The sequence below is a fragment of the Bison bison genome, unplaced genomic scaffold, assembly GCF_000754665.1.
Source record: "Bison bison bison isolate TAMUID 2011002044 unplaced genomic scaffold, Bison_UMD1.0 scf7180017864384, whole genome shotgun sequence".
Taxonomy (NCBI): domain Eukaryota; kingdom Metazoa; phylum Chordata; class Mammalia; order Artiodactyla; family Bovidae; genus Bison; species Bison bison.
In genome coordinates, this window is record NW_011494956.1 from 9,680,680 (window position 1) to 9,698,783 (window position 18,104).

Genomic DNA, 18,104 nt, shown 5'->3' on the forward strand with positions numbered 1-18,104 from the left:
GAGTCAGCTGTTAACACACTGAACCTCTGCTGTGCCGAAGGAGAGAAGCCACTTCCTCTAGCCACCTTCCCATCACCCTGGATGCTCCAGCCCAGTAACTAAAGGGTCAACATCCAGCACAGCAAGTGGCCTCTATCCCTGCCCTAAACGTAAGGCTAGTTAAGGTCTGGTCATTAAATATTTTGTTCTGAGGCCCTTCCTGTACATCCCTCTTTTCAGGTTGAGTGAGACAGTGGTGGTGCCTGATGCAAGCAGAGAAGACCCCCTAATGCAGTGGGAGAGGTTTCCTGGAAGGGGTGCCATCTCAGAGGGTCTTGGAGGAGCTATAGGAGGGGACCAGCAAGCCAAACCACAGGTGCAAAGGCCTGAAGGGTGAAGAGCCGGCAGGCAGTGGTGGGCAGGGGCAGAGGGTCCCAGCAGAAAGGCTCCGCAGAGGGCTAGAGATGAGGAAGAAAGCCAATGACTGCACACGGGCTGGACTCCACCCAGGAGGTTTTCCAGGCTGTGGGACCTGAGGACATGCATCCATGCTTGTTGAACACAGAAAAGAAGACACAAATTCCTAGGCTTCAAGCTTTGTGACCTCCAGCAGGAAATGAAAGCCTAGGGTCACGTGGTATTTCATGATGTTTTTACATAAAATGGTTCACTTCATCTTTCCTGTGATATCAGACAATAAGAAGGCTGAGATGCAAAGGGTTAGCCTGGAACTCCTGGGTTCACACTGCAGTCCACTGTGAATGGACAGCCCTGGCTGCTGGGAGGCAATGGTTCCACCAGGCTGGTACCCACAGCATTCCATCACCATAACATCTTCCCCACGGAGTACTTCCCCGTCTCCTCCCTTCATTCAGTAAACTCTGCCTGGGAGATAGTGAGATCCCAACACACCTGCTGAGGCCTGGCCCATTGCTTTACTGCTAACCGTGCCTCTCACTTTAGAACCATGCCATTTCCACAGGCACACTTCTCCTCTCTTTTCAAGTATTTTTCATCCTAAAGGCTGTCATCCAAGAGCAGGTTGTCTCTCCTCCTGTGAAGAATGAAAAGCCTGACGTAATGCTTTCCCTGTAAATGACTTTGCAGCTGGTGATATGCAGCCTTCTCATCCCATTTACTCCTCACCCCAACTCTGCATGGTCAGCAGCAGCATCCCCATTTCAGAAACAGAATGCTGAGACCCAGAGAGAGTAAGGGACATACCTGCAGCCCTGAGTGGAACAGCCACTCCCAGGGTCTGAGGACTCCTGGCCCAGTGCTCACTGCACCATGTCTCAACTGTTTCTCAAACTAAACAACAGCAGGAAGGGAGACTGTAGATAGCAGACTGGCCAGGGCTCAAATCTCAGTTTATCTGCTGTGTGGCCTCAAACAGGTGTCCTCACCTCTCTGGGCGTCTGTCCTCTCAACTGTGAAATGGGATTACCCTGCAGGATGGTTCTGAAGATCCAAATCTTGGCAAACAGTACTCACTGGATATGCGCAGGCCACTCCCCCACCCTGTCATCCTGTTTTGAATAGTTTTCCAGTCACTCTTTTGATCTGAAAAGAGGTTCTTTTCAATGACTTTTAAGAAAAGTGCGATTTACCTGTTAGCCACCAGAGTGCAGTCAATTTCCGGGCGCTTCGTTTTGGGAATGGCGTACAGTGGGTACCTGTCCCCGTGTCGAATGAACACGTGCGCAGAGACCAGCTTAAAATGATGTGGGGCGTGGCCTGCGTGAGAAAAGCACGTTGTGGGGCGTGGCCTGCGTGAGAAAAGCACGTTGCCTGGTTGTCACTCAGCAACAGTCTATCCCTGCAGCTCGTAGAGGCCGGGAGGGCTGACCATGGTGGAAGGGTGCCACGCTGGGTTGGAGCGAGGGGGGCCCTCTGACTCCCTCACAAGGAAGGGCAGAGGAACGGAAGAAGGCTGCTTATGCCCCAGAGTCCCAGCACTCACAGGGAGGCTTTGGGGTGTGGCTGGGGGCTGGAGATCAGTGAAGTGGGGGCAAGACTGCTCAGGTAGCCTCACTCACATCCACAGACTAGGGGGAGGCCCATGGAAGTACTGGAAACCATGATTTCTGCTTTAAATCTTTCTCTTGTGAAACAAGACTGGGCAGAAAGAGATAAATACTCAACATCTTCTTTGATATACTTTCAGAAAACCAGAAGTCAACAGAGAAATCATATTTTCCTACACCTTTAATGTCAGACACCATCAGGGTATGATTTGGGAGTTCTAAGCCCTGAGAGAGCCCACCTGGGAAAGGGTTGAGCCGAGGGTGACCCCCTAGAACCCTTCAAGGCCACCTTTCTGCTCATTCTCACTGAAAATCAGGATGATGGCAAACAACTGTGGAGGCCTTCTTATGTGCCTCATGCTGCTCAAAGCAGTTACTTACTCGTCCCAGCAGCCCTGTCTGTGAGTAGGGATGACTTGTTATACCCATTTTACAGATGAGGAAACTAAGACCTGGGAACTCATTCAAGGGCACAGCCCAGTGGTGACTGTAGGATTGCAGTCCCGGCTGTCTAGCTCCTTAGATGCTGTGTGAAGATGCTACCATGTCGGGCTGCACAGCCGACCTACCTTCCATGCTGCGCTCAGCCACACCTGGAATGTTGCAGTACAAAAGGGCTTCATATACCGGGTCCATCACGGGGGGCTCCGTTGCCGGGTCAGGCATGATTCTCTTTCGACTCTTGCTGGTCACTCCATTCTTGGTTGCCAACACTGGGATCAGGTGGACTGCAGGGAAAGCAAAGTAGGTCAGGAAACATGTGATCATGGAGGACACATGCCAGTTAGAGGACCCCAGAGGGCAGCTAGATTTTCACTGGAATTCACCTCTCTCTCAGAATTAGGCTGGACTTCAATGCATCAATAGCAAAATGTCAGCTTCCCATTCAAGCACTCTTTAAAAAATTTTTTTTTTAATTTATTTTTTAATTGAAGGAAAACTGCTTGACAATGTTGTGCCATTTTCTGCTGTACAACAACACAAATCAGGCATAATTATATATGTGTGCTGTGCTCAGTCATTTCAGTCATGTCCAACTCTTTGCAACCTAGGGACTGTAGCCTGCCAGGCTTCTCTGTCCATGGGATTCTCCAGGCAAGAATACTGGAGGGGGTTGCTGTGCCCTCCTCCAGGGGATCTTCCCGACCTAGGAACTGAACCCATATGTCTGGTGTCTCCTGCACTGCAGGCAGATTCTTTACCCACTGAGCCACCTGGTAAGCCCATAATTATATATAAATATCTTTTAAAAATATTTATTTGACTGTATTGGGTCTTAGTTGTAGCACATGGGATCCGCATAGCAGTGTGCAGACTCTCTAATTTTGGCACACAGGCTTAGTTGCTCTGTGGCATATGGGATCTTAGTTCCCTGGTCAGGGAACCCATGTCTCGAACCCATGGATCAAACCCATGTCTCCTGCACTGGAAGATGGATTCTTAACCACTGGACTACCAGGGAAGCCTTGAGTCCCCTCCAAGCCCTGCCTCTTTCTCAACACCCTCCCCCTCCCCTTGTCAATAATTACCTATGTGACACCAGGTGGGCCACCCAGAGAGAGGGGGCCTCACCCACAGTGGTGAAGGAAGCAATCTGATTACTTCGTTCTGAACCCCCTTTGAATTCTGGTAAATACTAAGGCAGAAAGCCATTATCTACCGAGTGCCTATGAAGTGCTAGACATGTGTCTGCCATATCTCATTTAATACCATCTGCCTTGCACTCTGGGGCCCCCTGAGCCCAAGCATGGGTATCTGCTCATTAATTCTCAAGAGACTATTTTACAGTGAAGAGAGCCACAGACCCAAGGCAAGGCTGAGGCAACTGCCCAAGGTGTACTTGCTGGAGGGAAGACATCTCACTGTCACCCATCTGTCCCCAGGCCAGGTTCTCCCCCACCCCCATCTGCTGGATGTCATGGATGGACACTGCAGTCTGTTATGCTTGTCCAGACAGCACCCCTCTTTCTGTTGGGGAACCCCTCCTTCCCTGCCATGTGGTTCAGCTGAACTGCCAATCACAATGTCAAGTACAATACAGATAAGAGGAGGGGACTCCTTTTCTCCTGGACACTGATATCTAAGAACGGAAACCCAGGGCTGCCCCAGTCATTTGTCCCTCCATGGACAGCCTCTGCCTGCAGTGGCCAGAGCAATAAATGAGGAGAATTATCAGAGAGAAAGAGGAAGGAAGATCTGAGGACATCCAGCCTCTGGGCCCTGAGTCCAGATGTGGCTGAAGTGCCCGTTCGATGTCCCAGTTCTGTAAGCCGAGAAAGTCTGCTTATTACTTAAGCTAGTCTCACATGGGCTTCTGTTCCTTTCAACCAAATGAGTCCTGGTTCACACATTTTATCAATTATTTACAAGCAGCTGTAAGTGCACCTCCTAGGTTAGTAGTACTCAATCTTTCAAAGAGTTCCCAATTCAGAACTACCTACAATAACAATCGTTGTATTTTTACCATCACCAACTGAGGGAATATGTGAAAATAGGTGTGCCCATGGGTCATTAAGAGGAGATGAAGAAGAGGTAGCAAGAATACACAGAAGAACTGTACAAAAAATGTTCTTAATGACCCAGATAACCTCTCTGGCACTCACCTACAGCCAGACATCCTGGAGTGTGAAGTCAAGTGAGCCTTAGGAACCATGACTACAAACAAAGCTAGTAGAGGTGATGGAATTCCAGTTGAACTATTTCAAATCCTAAAAGATGATGCTGTTAAAGTGCTTGACTCAATATGTCAGCAAATCAGTAGTGGCCACAGGACTGGAAAAGGCCAGTTTTCATTCCAATCCCAAAGAAAAGCAATGCCCCAAAATGTTCAAATTACCACACAATTGCCAGCACTCATTGCACATGCTGGCAAGATTATGCTCAAAATCCTTCAAGCTAGGCTTTAAACAGTATGTGAACGGAGAACTTCCAGATGTAAAAGTTGGAATTAGAAAAGTCAGAAGAACCAGAGATCAAATTGCCAACATCCATTGGATCATAGAAAAAGCAAAGGAATTCCAAAAAAATCTACTTCTGCTTCACTGACTACACTAAAGCCTTTGACTGTGTGTATCACCACAAACCGTGGAAAATTCTTAAAAAGATGGAAATATCTGACCACCTTACCTGCCTCCTGAGAAACGTGTACACAGGTCAATAAGCAACAGTTAGTACTGGACATGGAGCAATAGACTGGTTCCAAATTGGGAAAGGAGTACGTCAAGGCTGCGTATTGTCACCCTGATTATTTAACTTACATGCAGAGTACATCATGCAAATGCCAGGCTGGATGAATCACAAGCTGGAATCAAGATTGCCAGGAGAAATATCACCAACCTTAGACATGCAAATGATACCTCTTAAATGGCAGAAAGTGAACAGGAACTAAAGAGCCTCTTGGTGAAGGTGAAAGAGGAGCATGAAAAAGATGGCTTAAAACTCAACATTCAAAAAACTAAGATCATGGCATCTGGTCCCATCACTTCATGGCAAATAGATGGGGAAACAATGGAAACAATGAGAGACTTTATCTTCTTGGGTTCCAAAATCACTGTGGACGGTGACTGCAGCCGTGAAATTAAAAGATGCTTGCTCCTTAGAAGAAAAGCTGACCAACCTAGACAGCGTATTAAAAAGCAGAGACATCACTTTACCGACAAAAGTCTATATAGTCAAAACTATGGTTTTTCCTGTGGTCATGTATGGATGTGAGAGTTGGACCATAAAGAACGCTGAGCGCTGAAGAATTGATGTTTTTGAACTGTGGTGTTGGAGAAGACTCTTCAGAGTGCCTTGTACAGCAATGAGATTGAATCAGTCAATCCTAAAGGAAATCAACCCTTAATATTCACTGAAAGGACTGACACTGAAGCTGAAGCTCCAATACTTTGGCCACTTGATGTGAAGAGCCGATACACTGGAAAAGATTCTGATACTGGATAAGAGGACAACAGACAATAAGATGGTTGGATGGCCATTGACTCAATGGATGTAAATTCGGGCAAGCTCAGGGAGATAGTGAAGGACAGGGAAGCCTGGCGTGCTGCAGTTTATAGGGTTGCAGAGAGTTGAACATGACTTGGCAACTGAACAACAACAACAATGAATCATTTAACTTCTTATTAATCATTATATAAATGCCTACATTTGAAAAATAGCTAAAACAGGGTTCAATCACCAGTCTAAATCAACCTAAATTCCCTAACTACTTCTACAATTTTCCTAATGGTTAAAGTTTCCCTTTGGCAAACATGTTATAAACAAAGGTATAAGATAAGCAATCCACCGAGAAGAAAATATTTACAACATACATAACAAACTATTTAATATTCGAAGTGCACAAATCTCCTAAAATGGAAAAATTAAAAGGGATATGAGCAGGCTAATTATAGAAAAATAAATCCCAGGGCAATAAACATACAAAAAATGTTCAATATTATACATACTTTAAAAATACAAATGAAACAATAGGATAAGATTCCCTCCATCCCAGCAGATTAGAAATCCACATTTTAACAACAATATCAGTATTGGCCAGGGTTTGAAACCTACATTTCCCTATACTTCAGGTGAGAGAGGAAGTTGAAAGGACTTTTGGGAAGGAGTATTTGCGTCACCACCAAAATGTTACATGTACTTTATCCATGACCCTATTATTCTATCTCTTGGAATCTGTTCAACAAAAATATCAATTCCCATCACCAAGACATATGGCCAAAGAGATTCACTGCAGCACTATATACAAGAACACCAAAAAGGGAAATGAACTAAATATCTTTTATCAGCAGAACAGAATGTAACACCCACAGTGGAATATTCTGTCAAAGTTAAAAAGAATGAAAAATTAATAAAAGATTCTTTGATTTTTGTGAATAAACCAAGTCACTAGATATTTACATAATCCTTTTCATGGAAAGAAAAAATTAACCATAAGTATATGAATATATAGGCATTTTTATTATGAAAATGAACAGAAAAATGTCTACAAGGAGATTCCCCAAAAATGCTTTGGGGAATGGGGTTTAAAGAAGTATTTTCACTTGTTTTTCTGTGACTGTCTACACTGTTTTATAAATCCACACACATACATATGTAGATACTGATATGTATTTACAATAAGCATGTTACATATTATCTACATTCTATATGTATACAAGTACATGTATATTTCTATCATGTCTAGATATATTGATATTTTTTTCAATAAGCATATTTTCATTCATTACTTATGATGAAACAACAACCACAGCTAGAGTTGGCCCTTCACCAACTAAATCAGCCCTTCAGTTTGTCCTAAACCCACTTTCTTCCTAACAGTTAGGAAGGTCTGGAGCTGCTAACACACAGCTCAAGTGTCCAAAGGTCATTTACCATGGTGGGGAGAATTTGTGCCAGAGCAAGAGGACAATAAAAGTACATGTCATAATTAGCTTCCAATTAAATAAATAAATTAATTTAAAAATAAAATAAAGAAGGGGGGGGAAGTACATGTCCTAAGGCAGCATGTTAATGACCCAGCCCTTCCAGCCATCTGGCACCCCTCAGTCCTTGATTCTGCTCTTTTATTAAGCAGTACCAGGTGCTGGCCCCTTGGCCATGCCTGTGGGCACACTCCCTTTGAATCTGGGCCACTTAGCTGAAGCTAAGGAGACATAATACGAGTGACCCTGGGACAGAGGGGCATGGGTCCCTAAGCATCCCAGAGTCCTCACAGTTTGCTGGTTTATTTCAAAGCACGTGGGGTAAGGCTTGTTGGAACTGCTATAAGCTGAGTGTTTGCTGTCCTGTGCTCAGACATGCTCAGTCATGTCCAATTCTTTGCAACCCTATGGACTGTAGCCTGCCAGGCTTCTCTGCCCATGGCATTTTCCCGGCAAGAATATTGGAGCGGGTTGCCATTACCCACTCCAGGGATCTTCTGGGCCCAGTGACCGAGCTGCATCTCCTGCATCTCCTGTGCTGGCAGGTGGATTCTTTACCATTCATTGCACCATTTGGGAAGCCCAAGCTGTGTTCATGCTCCCCCAAATTCACATGTTAAAATCCTAACTGCCAGTGTGATGGTATTTGGAGGTGGGGCCTTGGGGAGTAATTCAGTTAAGAGGGTAGAGTCCTCACGAATGAGATTAGTGCCATTATAAGAGAGATCCCAGAGAGCTGCCATTCCCATTTCTGCAATGTGAGGTTAGAGCAAAAAGGGGGCTAAGGGCAGACTTAGGTGTAAGGGAGCATCCTGGGGCTGGAGGATGCGGCTTCTTCTGGCAGGCCTCCCCAGCTCCTCCACTGCCCTGAGGACACGCAGGAACTCTGCTGATCCCACGCAGCTCATATGTCACTGGGCAAGAAAAAGGAACTATAGGCGCATCAGAAAGAACAGTGGGCAGTCAAACAGATGGAAGAATAACGAGGTGTCATGTAGGTGTAAAAAGCTCCAGGAACAGACATGAGTGCCCTGGGGCCACTGTATCGCTGTGGCCAACCAATGACGCAATAGGAGACACCTTTTATTAATAATTAACTCGGTATCAATGGGCACATGTTTTCTCTGTGGTGTGATTTCCCAATAGAAGACTTCATACGCCACCTGGGGATATGAGTCTCTCCCATTTATGTCTGCTGTACCTGTTCATCGCATCTATAATCACTTTCATCCCATCATCGCATCCATAAACCTTCTTGTATAAAAAGATGCCAGTGACATCTCAAGGTCAAAGAATGGCAGAGAACATGACCTCTAAAGCAGTCCCTTGGGCTCCCTCACACGCAAAAGCAACTAGCAAACTTCTTAGAATGAGAGTAAGACAATCAGATGCTGTTTCATGTAGGCCTCTCCCCTGTCTCACCCCCACCCCCCCATCCCTCAATGCACAGAGGAAGGATCCATGGGCCTCATTACCAAACATCCCTGTAGCTGTGACTAGAATTCAAGCCAAACTGGCTGGTGCTGCTTTTTCCAGCCTTATACCTCACCTCATCCTAGGAAGAACAACCATCCGTCAGGCATGAATCTCAGGCAGAGGCAGGTCAAGGGACTTGCCTGGGGTCACTTGCCCTGTAAGCCTGTTGACCTGCCAGTCCTGATATTTAGGCATCTCCCATCCAGCTATCCAACATTTATTGAGCATCTACTGGGAATTCTTCAGAGAATAAAAGACTCTGGTTGCTGTCAATCCTGTTGAGGAGGGTGGTAAGGTATTAAATAAGAAAATGGGAGCAGAAAGCATACGGGGAAATGTCCTTCTCCGTCACAGTGCCTCTGCACACCCTGGGGGTTGGTTTGGGGGTCTGGGTGTAGGAATAATGCAGAAACAAACCGGATATAGAGGAGATACTGGGAAGTCACCACAAGAGTGATCAAGAAGAGGCTCAGAAGAAATACCATCTATCAATAAGTCTCAGCTCAGCAGCCAACTTGATGAACATGTCTGAAGAGAGATGTTTCATCCAACAATGAACTGCTTCTTTTAATTTTTATTTATTCTATTGAAGACCCCCATGGGAGAGAGGACAGGAGAGAAAGAACGAGTCCAGGGTCAGGGTCAGATCACGACCCTAGCCCCTAGGCTGCGAGCTCCTTCTTGTCTGGCCTTGGTTTCAGGCCCCTTAGTTATTCCACATGCTCAGCGGGCTGTGTGTGTGCAGCTGGTCATCACCTGGGAATCACCGTGACTTCACGAAGACAGGTCAGTGCCTCTCTTCCAGGGCACCAAGCCCATGCCCACCATCTCCAGCTCCTCACTCCCTATGGGGGCTCTGGCCCAGGGCAGGGGACAAGAATTTACCTGCTTCCAGGCCTCTTCCCACCTGCTCTAGCATTCAGAACCCACTGTATGCTGCCCTTTACAGGAGATCCTGATGGAGCACTGTGGGCCCATTCCTGGCTCAGAGCACTACCTCTCCTTCCCTTCTGTAGACGGCTCCTCTCCCAGGTCAACCCCATGCTGTGGTGGGGGTGGTCATGACCCTTCTCCAGGACCCTGTCCTTGCCATGCTGGTCCCAGGGATGGGACCTGGCACTAGCCAACTGGGTCAATAAAGGCCCTTTCCAGGAAAGACAGCTTCCCCACATGGAAGGATCAGGTGAGCCCAGAAGCCCTGCCTCCTGCCATCCCTGCCCTAGTTATCCGGCTGTTGTTTAGTGATCAACTCCTCCTCTGATTATACAGACACCCTGGCAGGTTGAAGTCAGGTATCTAGGATCCGCAGGTGTTCCAGGGCAGGTGGGCAAGTGTTGGCTGACCCGTCTCCACCACTCTGGGCTCAGCTGCCCCACAGGTCTCACCACTGACTGGACCAGCAAAGAACTCGGTGGGGCCAAGGTGTGGCCCCACCACCTGCTTTTCACCTTCCTAGCTCCAGAGTCTGCTTCACCCTTGTTGGGACCTCAGCCTGGGCTGGTCACCTTCCTAAGCGACTGCAGTCACTTCACCCTTGCATCACTCAAGTCTGTCCTGACTCAGCCCTGCAGCCATCATTCCCTTAAATAGTTCAGCTCACCCAACTATTTAAGGCACCTTCTTATAAGTTAAACACCCCTAGTCCTGTCACCTGATTTCTGCGATTTCTTCCTCCCCAAAGCTCAAAAGGTTCTTGAATTCTCTTTATCTGTCTTTCATTTGTGTCAGTTTGATTACTATGTGTCTCAATGTGTTCCTCCTTGGGTTTATCATGGCTGGGACACTGTGTGCTTCCTGGACTTGGTTAACTATTTCCTTTCACATTTTAGTTAAGTTTTCAGCTATTAACTCTTTAAATATTTTCTCTGGTCCTCTCTCTCTTTTCCTTCCGCTGCTGCTGCTGCTGCTGCTGCTAAGTCGCTTCAGTCGTGTCCGACTCTGTGCGACCCCATAGACGGCAGCCCACCAGGCTCCCCCATTGCTGGGATTCTCCAGGCAACAACACTGGAGTGGGTTGCCATTTCCTTCTCCAATGCATGAAAATAAAAAGTGAAAGTGAAGTCACTCAGTCGTGTCTGACTCTTCGAGACCTCATGGACTGCATCCCACCAGTCTCCTCCGTCCATGGGATTTTCCAGGCAAGAGTACTGGAGTGGGTTGCCACTGCCTTCTCCGTTTCCTTCTGGGACCTCTATAATACAAATGTTGGTGTGTTTTTATGTTGTCCCAGAGGCTGTCTTTGTTTCTTTTCTTATTTTTTCTATATTATATTTTGTGGCATTGATTTCCACCATTCTGTCTTTCAGAAATTCTGTCTCAGCTCCTCTGCTATTGATTCTTCTAGTGTATTATTCAGGAGAAGGCAATGGCAACCCACTCCAGTACTCTTGCCTGGCAAGACCCTGCTGTGGAGTCTATGGGCTCTATGGTAGGGCTAATGGTGAGCTCCAAGAGGGCTCACACCAAGGGGCACCTTCCAGGACTGCTGCTGCCAGTGCCCCTGTCCCCACAGCGAGCCACTGCCAACCCACACCTCCACAGGAGACCCTCCAACACTAGCAGGTAGGTCTGGTTCAGTCTCCTGTGGGGGTCACTGCTCCTTTCCCCTGGGTCTTGCTGTGCACAAGATTTTGTTTGTGCCCCCCAAGAGTGGAATCTGTTTCCCCTAGTCCTGTGGAAGTCCTGCAATCAAATCCTGCTGGCCTTCAAAGTCTGATTCCCTGGGGATTCCCAGTCCCTTTGCCAGACCCCCAGGCTGGGAAGCCTGATGTGGGGGGTCAGAACTTTCACAACAGTGGGATAACTTCTTTGGTGTTATCATTCTCCAGTTTGTGAGCTGCCAGCCCAGTGGGTTTGGGATTTGATTTTATCATGATTGCGCCCCTCCTTCTGTCTTGTTGAGGCTTCTCCTTTGTCTTTGGATGTGGGGTATCGTTTTTTGGTGGATTCAGCATCCTCCTGTTGTAGGTTATTCAACAACTAGTTGCCCTGAATTCTCTTTACTGGAGTTGCTCTGACAGACAACTCCCATAATTCCCTTAGGCTTCCTCCATCCACTAAAGTGTCTTTAATATTCTTTCTTTCTCTAGCCTGCACTGAGTATAAAAATGTGTGTGATTCTCAAATAAAAGCCAGAGCCAGACCACCAGAGCCCCACAGTGGGAGTGGGGTGCTCACAGGGTTGAGGACTCAGCTCCTGCCCTAGGCTGTTTGTTCCAAGTTCTTATCTCCTCCCTGCCTGACCCCCTCTGACATCTGAGACCTAACCCCAAGGGTGGCCAGAGTGCAAGGGGCGGGGGTCCCACTGTGACCTGAGCCCAAGCCCAGCTGCAGCCTCCTGGAGGGGCCAGGAAACATTCCTCACATTCCTCTGGGGCCACTGCAAACTGGCCTTGACCAAATGGGGTCCCTCGGGTTAGATGCTGCAAGTGCCAAAGACTCTGAATCATGACAGAAACTAGGAATCAGACAGACATCCAAGACAGATCCCCAAAAAGAACTATGAAAAGAGCCCCAGCCATCCTCAACCACCTCAGGGCCTGGATCCTCTCTACCTTACCTTTGAGAATCTGGTAAGAGCTATTGATCCTCAGCCCTGAAAAAGGACTGTGTACACTGTTTTACATTTGGTTTCTGGGGATTCATAGCACCCCTGAAACCCTGTGAGACAATGCAGATGTCCATAGACTCAGGTTAAGAACGCAATGCACCTGGAAACAGGTTCCCAATTTCAACACCCTCGAGTAGAGATTTTTTCATTTTACAAAATGAAAACGGATTGTTACAATTCATATAAGCATGTGTTCATCCTAAAATAGGCACCGACACTAAGGTATAAAAAGAAGTCAATCATGCATATTCCTACCACCCAGAGAACCCACAGTGAACGCTGCAGTGTGTGTGGCTGAAGTCCTGCCGGAGATGAATGGTGCTCCAGTCCCTGCTGCTGCTGCTGCTAAGTCGCTTCGGTCACGTCTGACTCTGTGCGACCCCATAGACGGCAGCCACCAGGCTCCTCCGTCCCTGGGATTCTCCAGGCAAGAACACTGGAGTGGGTTGCCATTTCCTTCTCCAATGCATGAAAGTGAAAAGTGAAAGTGAAGTCGCTCAGTTGTGTCCGACTCTTAGCGACCCCATGGACTGTTGCCTGCCAGGCTCCTCCATCCATGGGATTTTCCAGGCAAGAGTACTGGAGTGGGGTGCCATCCCTACTGCAGTACAAATGGTGACCAGGTCACTATGGCTCAAGAACATTGTTGCCCCTTCCCCAGGAGCAAAAAGTTTTTTGTGTCTCAAAGGTCTGTATCCCATTGAGGCCACCAAACCAACAGCCCAGGAAAGTGGGTCCAGGTTGGTCATTCACTTCTATGAAAACAGTCAAAAAAGAAGAGCGGTCAAGTGGATGTGAGAGTCCTGGGGAGGCCACCTGAGTGAGAGACCATGTGCTGCGTGCCTGCAGGTATCTGGATACTGTGAAGACTGGTCATCTCACCCTCTGGTAGATACCTGGGGCTGGGGAGAGGCAGAGCTGGGTTCCGAGTTCCCCATAAAGCAGACTCCAGGGCAGTGTGGTCCAGCCCCTCAGTTGACACAGGAAAAAGAAGGAAGGAGGCAGGGAGGGCAAGAGACGATGCTGGAGCCAGAACCAGATAAATCAGAGAGGGCCCTGCATTGTGGCCGAGTTTCTGCTTCTCTCACCCTGGGCGCTGGCTCTGCAGGGCCCCAGTGAGGCATCCAGGGCTGGGGCCACAGCAGCAGGAAGCACAGTGAGATGGTTCCGATGTCTCTGTGGGCATTCCTGACTGCATCTTCTTATTCAGGATTCAGATTCTGTCACCCTCAAGACCTCACTTCTGATCAGTCTCAAAAACCTCCCCCTCCAACCCCTTCCCCCAAGGCAGAGTGCTACCAATATCACAGGGCTGTGCATCTGATTACCACTTATCTCACTTCAAGTTGTTTTTTATTTTTATTAATGTCGTCAGCTTGGAGCCCTGTTGCCAAGACAACGAGAAATGAGGCCCAAGCGGATCAGTGCAAACTCCGCCCACGCAGGCTCCCACTGGGTCCCTGACTCACCTCTATTCAGTTGTTCCTCCAATGTCAACGTCCCGCAGCTTCCTCTCCTATTTGTCTCTCTTCCTACAATCTTGGCAATCGGCACATACTCTCCTGAATTCACTGACTCATTTTACTAACACTTTCTAGTTTTACTAACTGATAACTTGCTCTCTTCTAAAATGGGAGATTCATCCTGTCAGGCGGCAGCCATCAGGGTGAGCCCACATGGGCGCCTACAAGTACATCCAGGAGCTGTGGAGGAAGCAGTCGGACGTGCTGCGGGTGCACTGCTGGCAGTACCGTCAGCTCTCAGCGCCGCACCGCGCCCCGCGCCCCGCGCCCCACACCCAACCGGGCCCGACAAGGCGTGCAGGCTAGGCTACAAGGCCAAGCAAGGCTATGTCATATACTGGATCCGTGTACACCGCGGTGGCTGCAAACGCCCAGTTCCTAAGGGTGCCACCTACGGCAAGCCTGTCCACCATGGTGTCAACCAGCTCAAGTTTGCCCGAAGCTTGCCGTCAGTTGCAGAGGGGCGCGCTGGCCGCCAATGTGGGGCCCTGAGTGTCCTGAATTCCTACTGGGTTGGTGAAGAGTCTACATACAAATTCTTAGAGTTTATCCTCATTGATCCATTCCATAAAGCTATCAGAAGAAACCCTGACACTCAGTGGATCACCAAACCAGTCCACAAGCACAGGGAGATGTGGGGGCTGACGTCTGCAGGCAGAAAGAGCCACGGCCTGGGCAAGGGCCACAAGTCCACCACACTATTGGTGGCTCTCGCCCTGCAGCTTGGAGAAGGCGCGATACTCTCCAGCTCCACTGCTACCACTAATGTAAGTAATGTTGGTAAAGTTCTTACCTAATAAACAATTTAGGACGTTCTTATCTGCTTAAAAGTGTTTTTGTTTTTTTTTTTTTAATTTGTCTGTTAAAATTAGTTGCCTTCAGATTGCTTCATTGAATGCATTGTCAAATTATGAAAGTTAAAGTGCAATAATGTTTGAACTTATTGAAGTTACTTATACTTACACATATAAGTGTATATGAAGTGATGGTATATCTTGTTTTTAATAAGGGAAATGCCTTTGTTTTTGCTTTATTAGGGAATTGATATGTCTGTGTTTAAAATGCTGTTTAGTACAAGAGGTGTAAAATTCTGTAAAAAAGGAGTACATAAACTTACCCTTGTAGATTTGTTGATGCATGTGGTGAGACCTGCAGCTTTACTGGGGTGATGCAACGCTTTGCAGTTTTATGGAGTTTGGCAGGGACAATGTTTTCAGTTGGATTTTCCTTGGAAATGTGAATGGTGTCCTGATCCTTTCTCATGATCATATGCAGAAAAATAATGAAGTTTTTGACTAGGGCCCACATTTAGGCTTAATCTAATATTACATTTGTGTAACTGCTGCTTCTGAAAGGCAAAAAGTATTAAAGTAATGCCACCATTTTAAAGAGAATTGAGTAGCCCTGTTGCAAGAGGGTTCTGACGAATCAAATCCTGGTTTACCTAAATTAAATTGCCTTGGCCTCCGTGGTAGCACTGAAGTTCATACAAAGCTCCTGGTTCAGGCTTTGGGATCTGTAGAATACTGAACTTTGTGCAAAATGGTTGTATTTACACTTGTGTCAATTAAAGTTGAATGTTAGATAAGTGAGGGGGGAGTTATTAGCCCTAAGGTTTGTAAGGTAGTGATGTTAGGATTGGGAGTTTGGTGTTCATCAGATCCCTTTCAAGTGTAGGATGATAGGAAAAACTTGGATCAAAAAGTTAAATGTTTTATATGTAGTATTAGTTTGCGACCATCATGAATTCTCTAAGCCACATTAGGGGATGGGGGAAACAGGGGTGGTTATATTTAAAAGTATCATTGCTAAGTGTAATCTGTTCTCTAGGGTCAAGGCACTCCATTTTTAAAAGGCTACTGAGAAAACTCATGTCGTTGGTGTCAGTGCAAGTTCAGCTGGCCTCCAACTTCGTGTTGTCTATAGTTCCCATCCCTACTCCAACCAGCCTTACCGTTCCAGGCTTGATGGGCCACCAGCTGTGGTTGCCCTTACCACCTCATTCTGCTTGTTCCATCACGTCTTCCCGTAGACTAGGCTTCTGTTTCTCAGGGTGGATGTGAGTGTAGGAAATACAGAAGAGGAATTACCCCAATTCTTGGCTTGCTATCTTCATAAATAGTTTGATTTTGAAATTTAATTGCTGGGTTTCTTGAACCAATTTTTCTTTTTCTTCAAGGGTCCTTAAAAAGGCCCACTTAAGTGATTTCCAGAAAACAGGCTTGCAAAACCTTTTAAGACCCAAATTCCTTCCAACTAAAAAAAAATCTTAAATCATATTATTTTGTGTGTAGAGGTTGTTCAACTATATAATAACAGAATAAATGTCTATTAAACCAAAAAAAATAAAATAAAATGGGAGATTCACCTTCTTAACCAATACTGCTGACTACACACACACACACACACACTCACTCACATAAAGGTACCACATGTCTTTTTAGCAAATATATTATGGACAACCTTTCAAGTCAATACTGAGATGTCTACGTAAATATGGTGCAATGGATGCAGGAGTATTTCCTGTTGGACATTTTGGCTCTTGACCCCCTTTTCCTACTACAAGCAGGGCTGTAACTAACATCTTTGAGCATACATCTCTATCCTCCAGTTTATTCTTAGGAGAAACTCTCTAAGATCAGAAACAAAGGAAGAGGGAAAGAAAGAAGGAAGAAAGAGGGAGAGAGAGAGAAACAATGTCTCTACCCTGGAAGAAAACTAGAAATAATCCACAGACATAAATGTGTCCCATTTTTAGTTCATGGAAGGGCCCACCTGGTACCTCCTCCAAAATAAGGATGACATGAACTTAAGACACTGATTTGTCTAGCTTAACTTTGTCACTTATCTACAGAACTTTTTTTCTACCCAAAGATATTTAACTCTATGCGGCAGTTACACACAAAACATTCAAAGAAAAACTAAATTGAAAATTCTCAGAAATCAAATAAGCGGCTTCCCTGGTGGCTCAGTGGTAAAGAATCTGCCTGGCAATATAGGAGACACGGGTTTGATCCCTGATTCTGGAAGATCCCACATGCCGCGGAGCAACTAAGCCAGTGTACCACAGCTGCTGAGCCTGTGCTCTAGAGCCCAGGAGGTGCAACTACAGAGCCCATGCACCCTAGAGCCTGTGCTCTGCAACAAGAGAAGCCACCTCAATGAGAAGCCCGCACGCTGCAACAAGTAATAGCTCCTACTCGCTGCAACTGGAGAAAAGTCTGTACAACAGACACAACACAGCCAAAAATAAATAAATAAATAAAAATTTAAAAATCAAACAAAATAAATCTCCAAGAAAAGGATCATACACACACCGCTTACACACACCCCACAGCACTTATGTACACCCCACACATACACACCCCACACATACACACACCACACACATACATGCACCACTTATACACACCACACACATACACACCCCACATCACTTATACATACTTGTGTTCATCTGCTTCAGTCATGGCTGACTCTTTGTGACCCCATGGACTGTAGCCCGCCAGGCTCCTCTGTCCATAGGATTCTCCAGGCAAGAATATTGAAGTGGTTTGCCATTTTCTTTCTCCAGGGGATCTTCCTGACCCAGGAATTAAACCTGCGTCTCCTGTGTCTCCTCCATCTCCTGCATTGCAGGCAGATTCTTTACCCACTGAGCCACCCAGGAAGCCCACTTATACATACACACACCACTTAAACACACCACACACATCACATACACACACCAGTTGCATGCATATCACTTACACATTCACAAACAGCATACACATCACCATATACATACCACTGACACATACACTTCTTACACACATCATATAAACACACCAGTGACACACACACACACCACTTGCACACACATCACACATGCACAAAATCTGGCTTGGCTGGGGTCCCTCGGCTGCCCACCTGAGAACCTGGGGTGGGTCGCCTGCCCCTTGGCTTCGGAGCCACCCTCCCTGCTGCTGCCCTGTCTCCTTCACGGCCTCTCCTCCTCCATCTGCCCACATTTCACCTTTGCCCTGTCTTTCCCCTCTGCAGGTACATGGAGTACAAACTCCGGAGCTGA

At 46.7% G+C, this 18,104-nt stretch overlaps 1 protein-coding gene and 1 pseudogene across 3 annotated transcripts in view; one reads left to right on the plus strand and one right to left on the minus strand.

The window, feature by feature from the left end:
• Positions 1-18,104, minus strand: part of PXYLP1 (2-phosphoxylose phosphatase 1) — an 87,171-nt gene that overhangs the window by 14,366 nt on the left and 54,701 nt on the right. For both annotated transcript variants that reach the window (XM_010858199.1, XM_010858200.1), the window contains 2 exons: positions 2,576-2,734; positions 1,590-1,716 (listed from right to left, as the gene is read on the minus strand). In XM_010858199.1, coding sequence (XP_010856501.1) covers positions 1,590-1,716; positions 2,576-2,734 — 286 coding nt within the window. The remainder of the gene's footprint in view (positions 1-1,589; positions 1,717-2,575; positions 2,735-18,104) is intronic.
• LOC105001785 lies at positions 14,189-16,274 on the plus strand (annotated as a pseudogene). The gene has a single exon (XR_826899.1). The product of XR_826899.1 is annotated as a 60S ribosomal protein L15-like (transcript).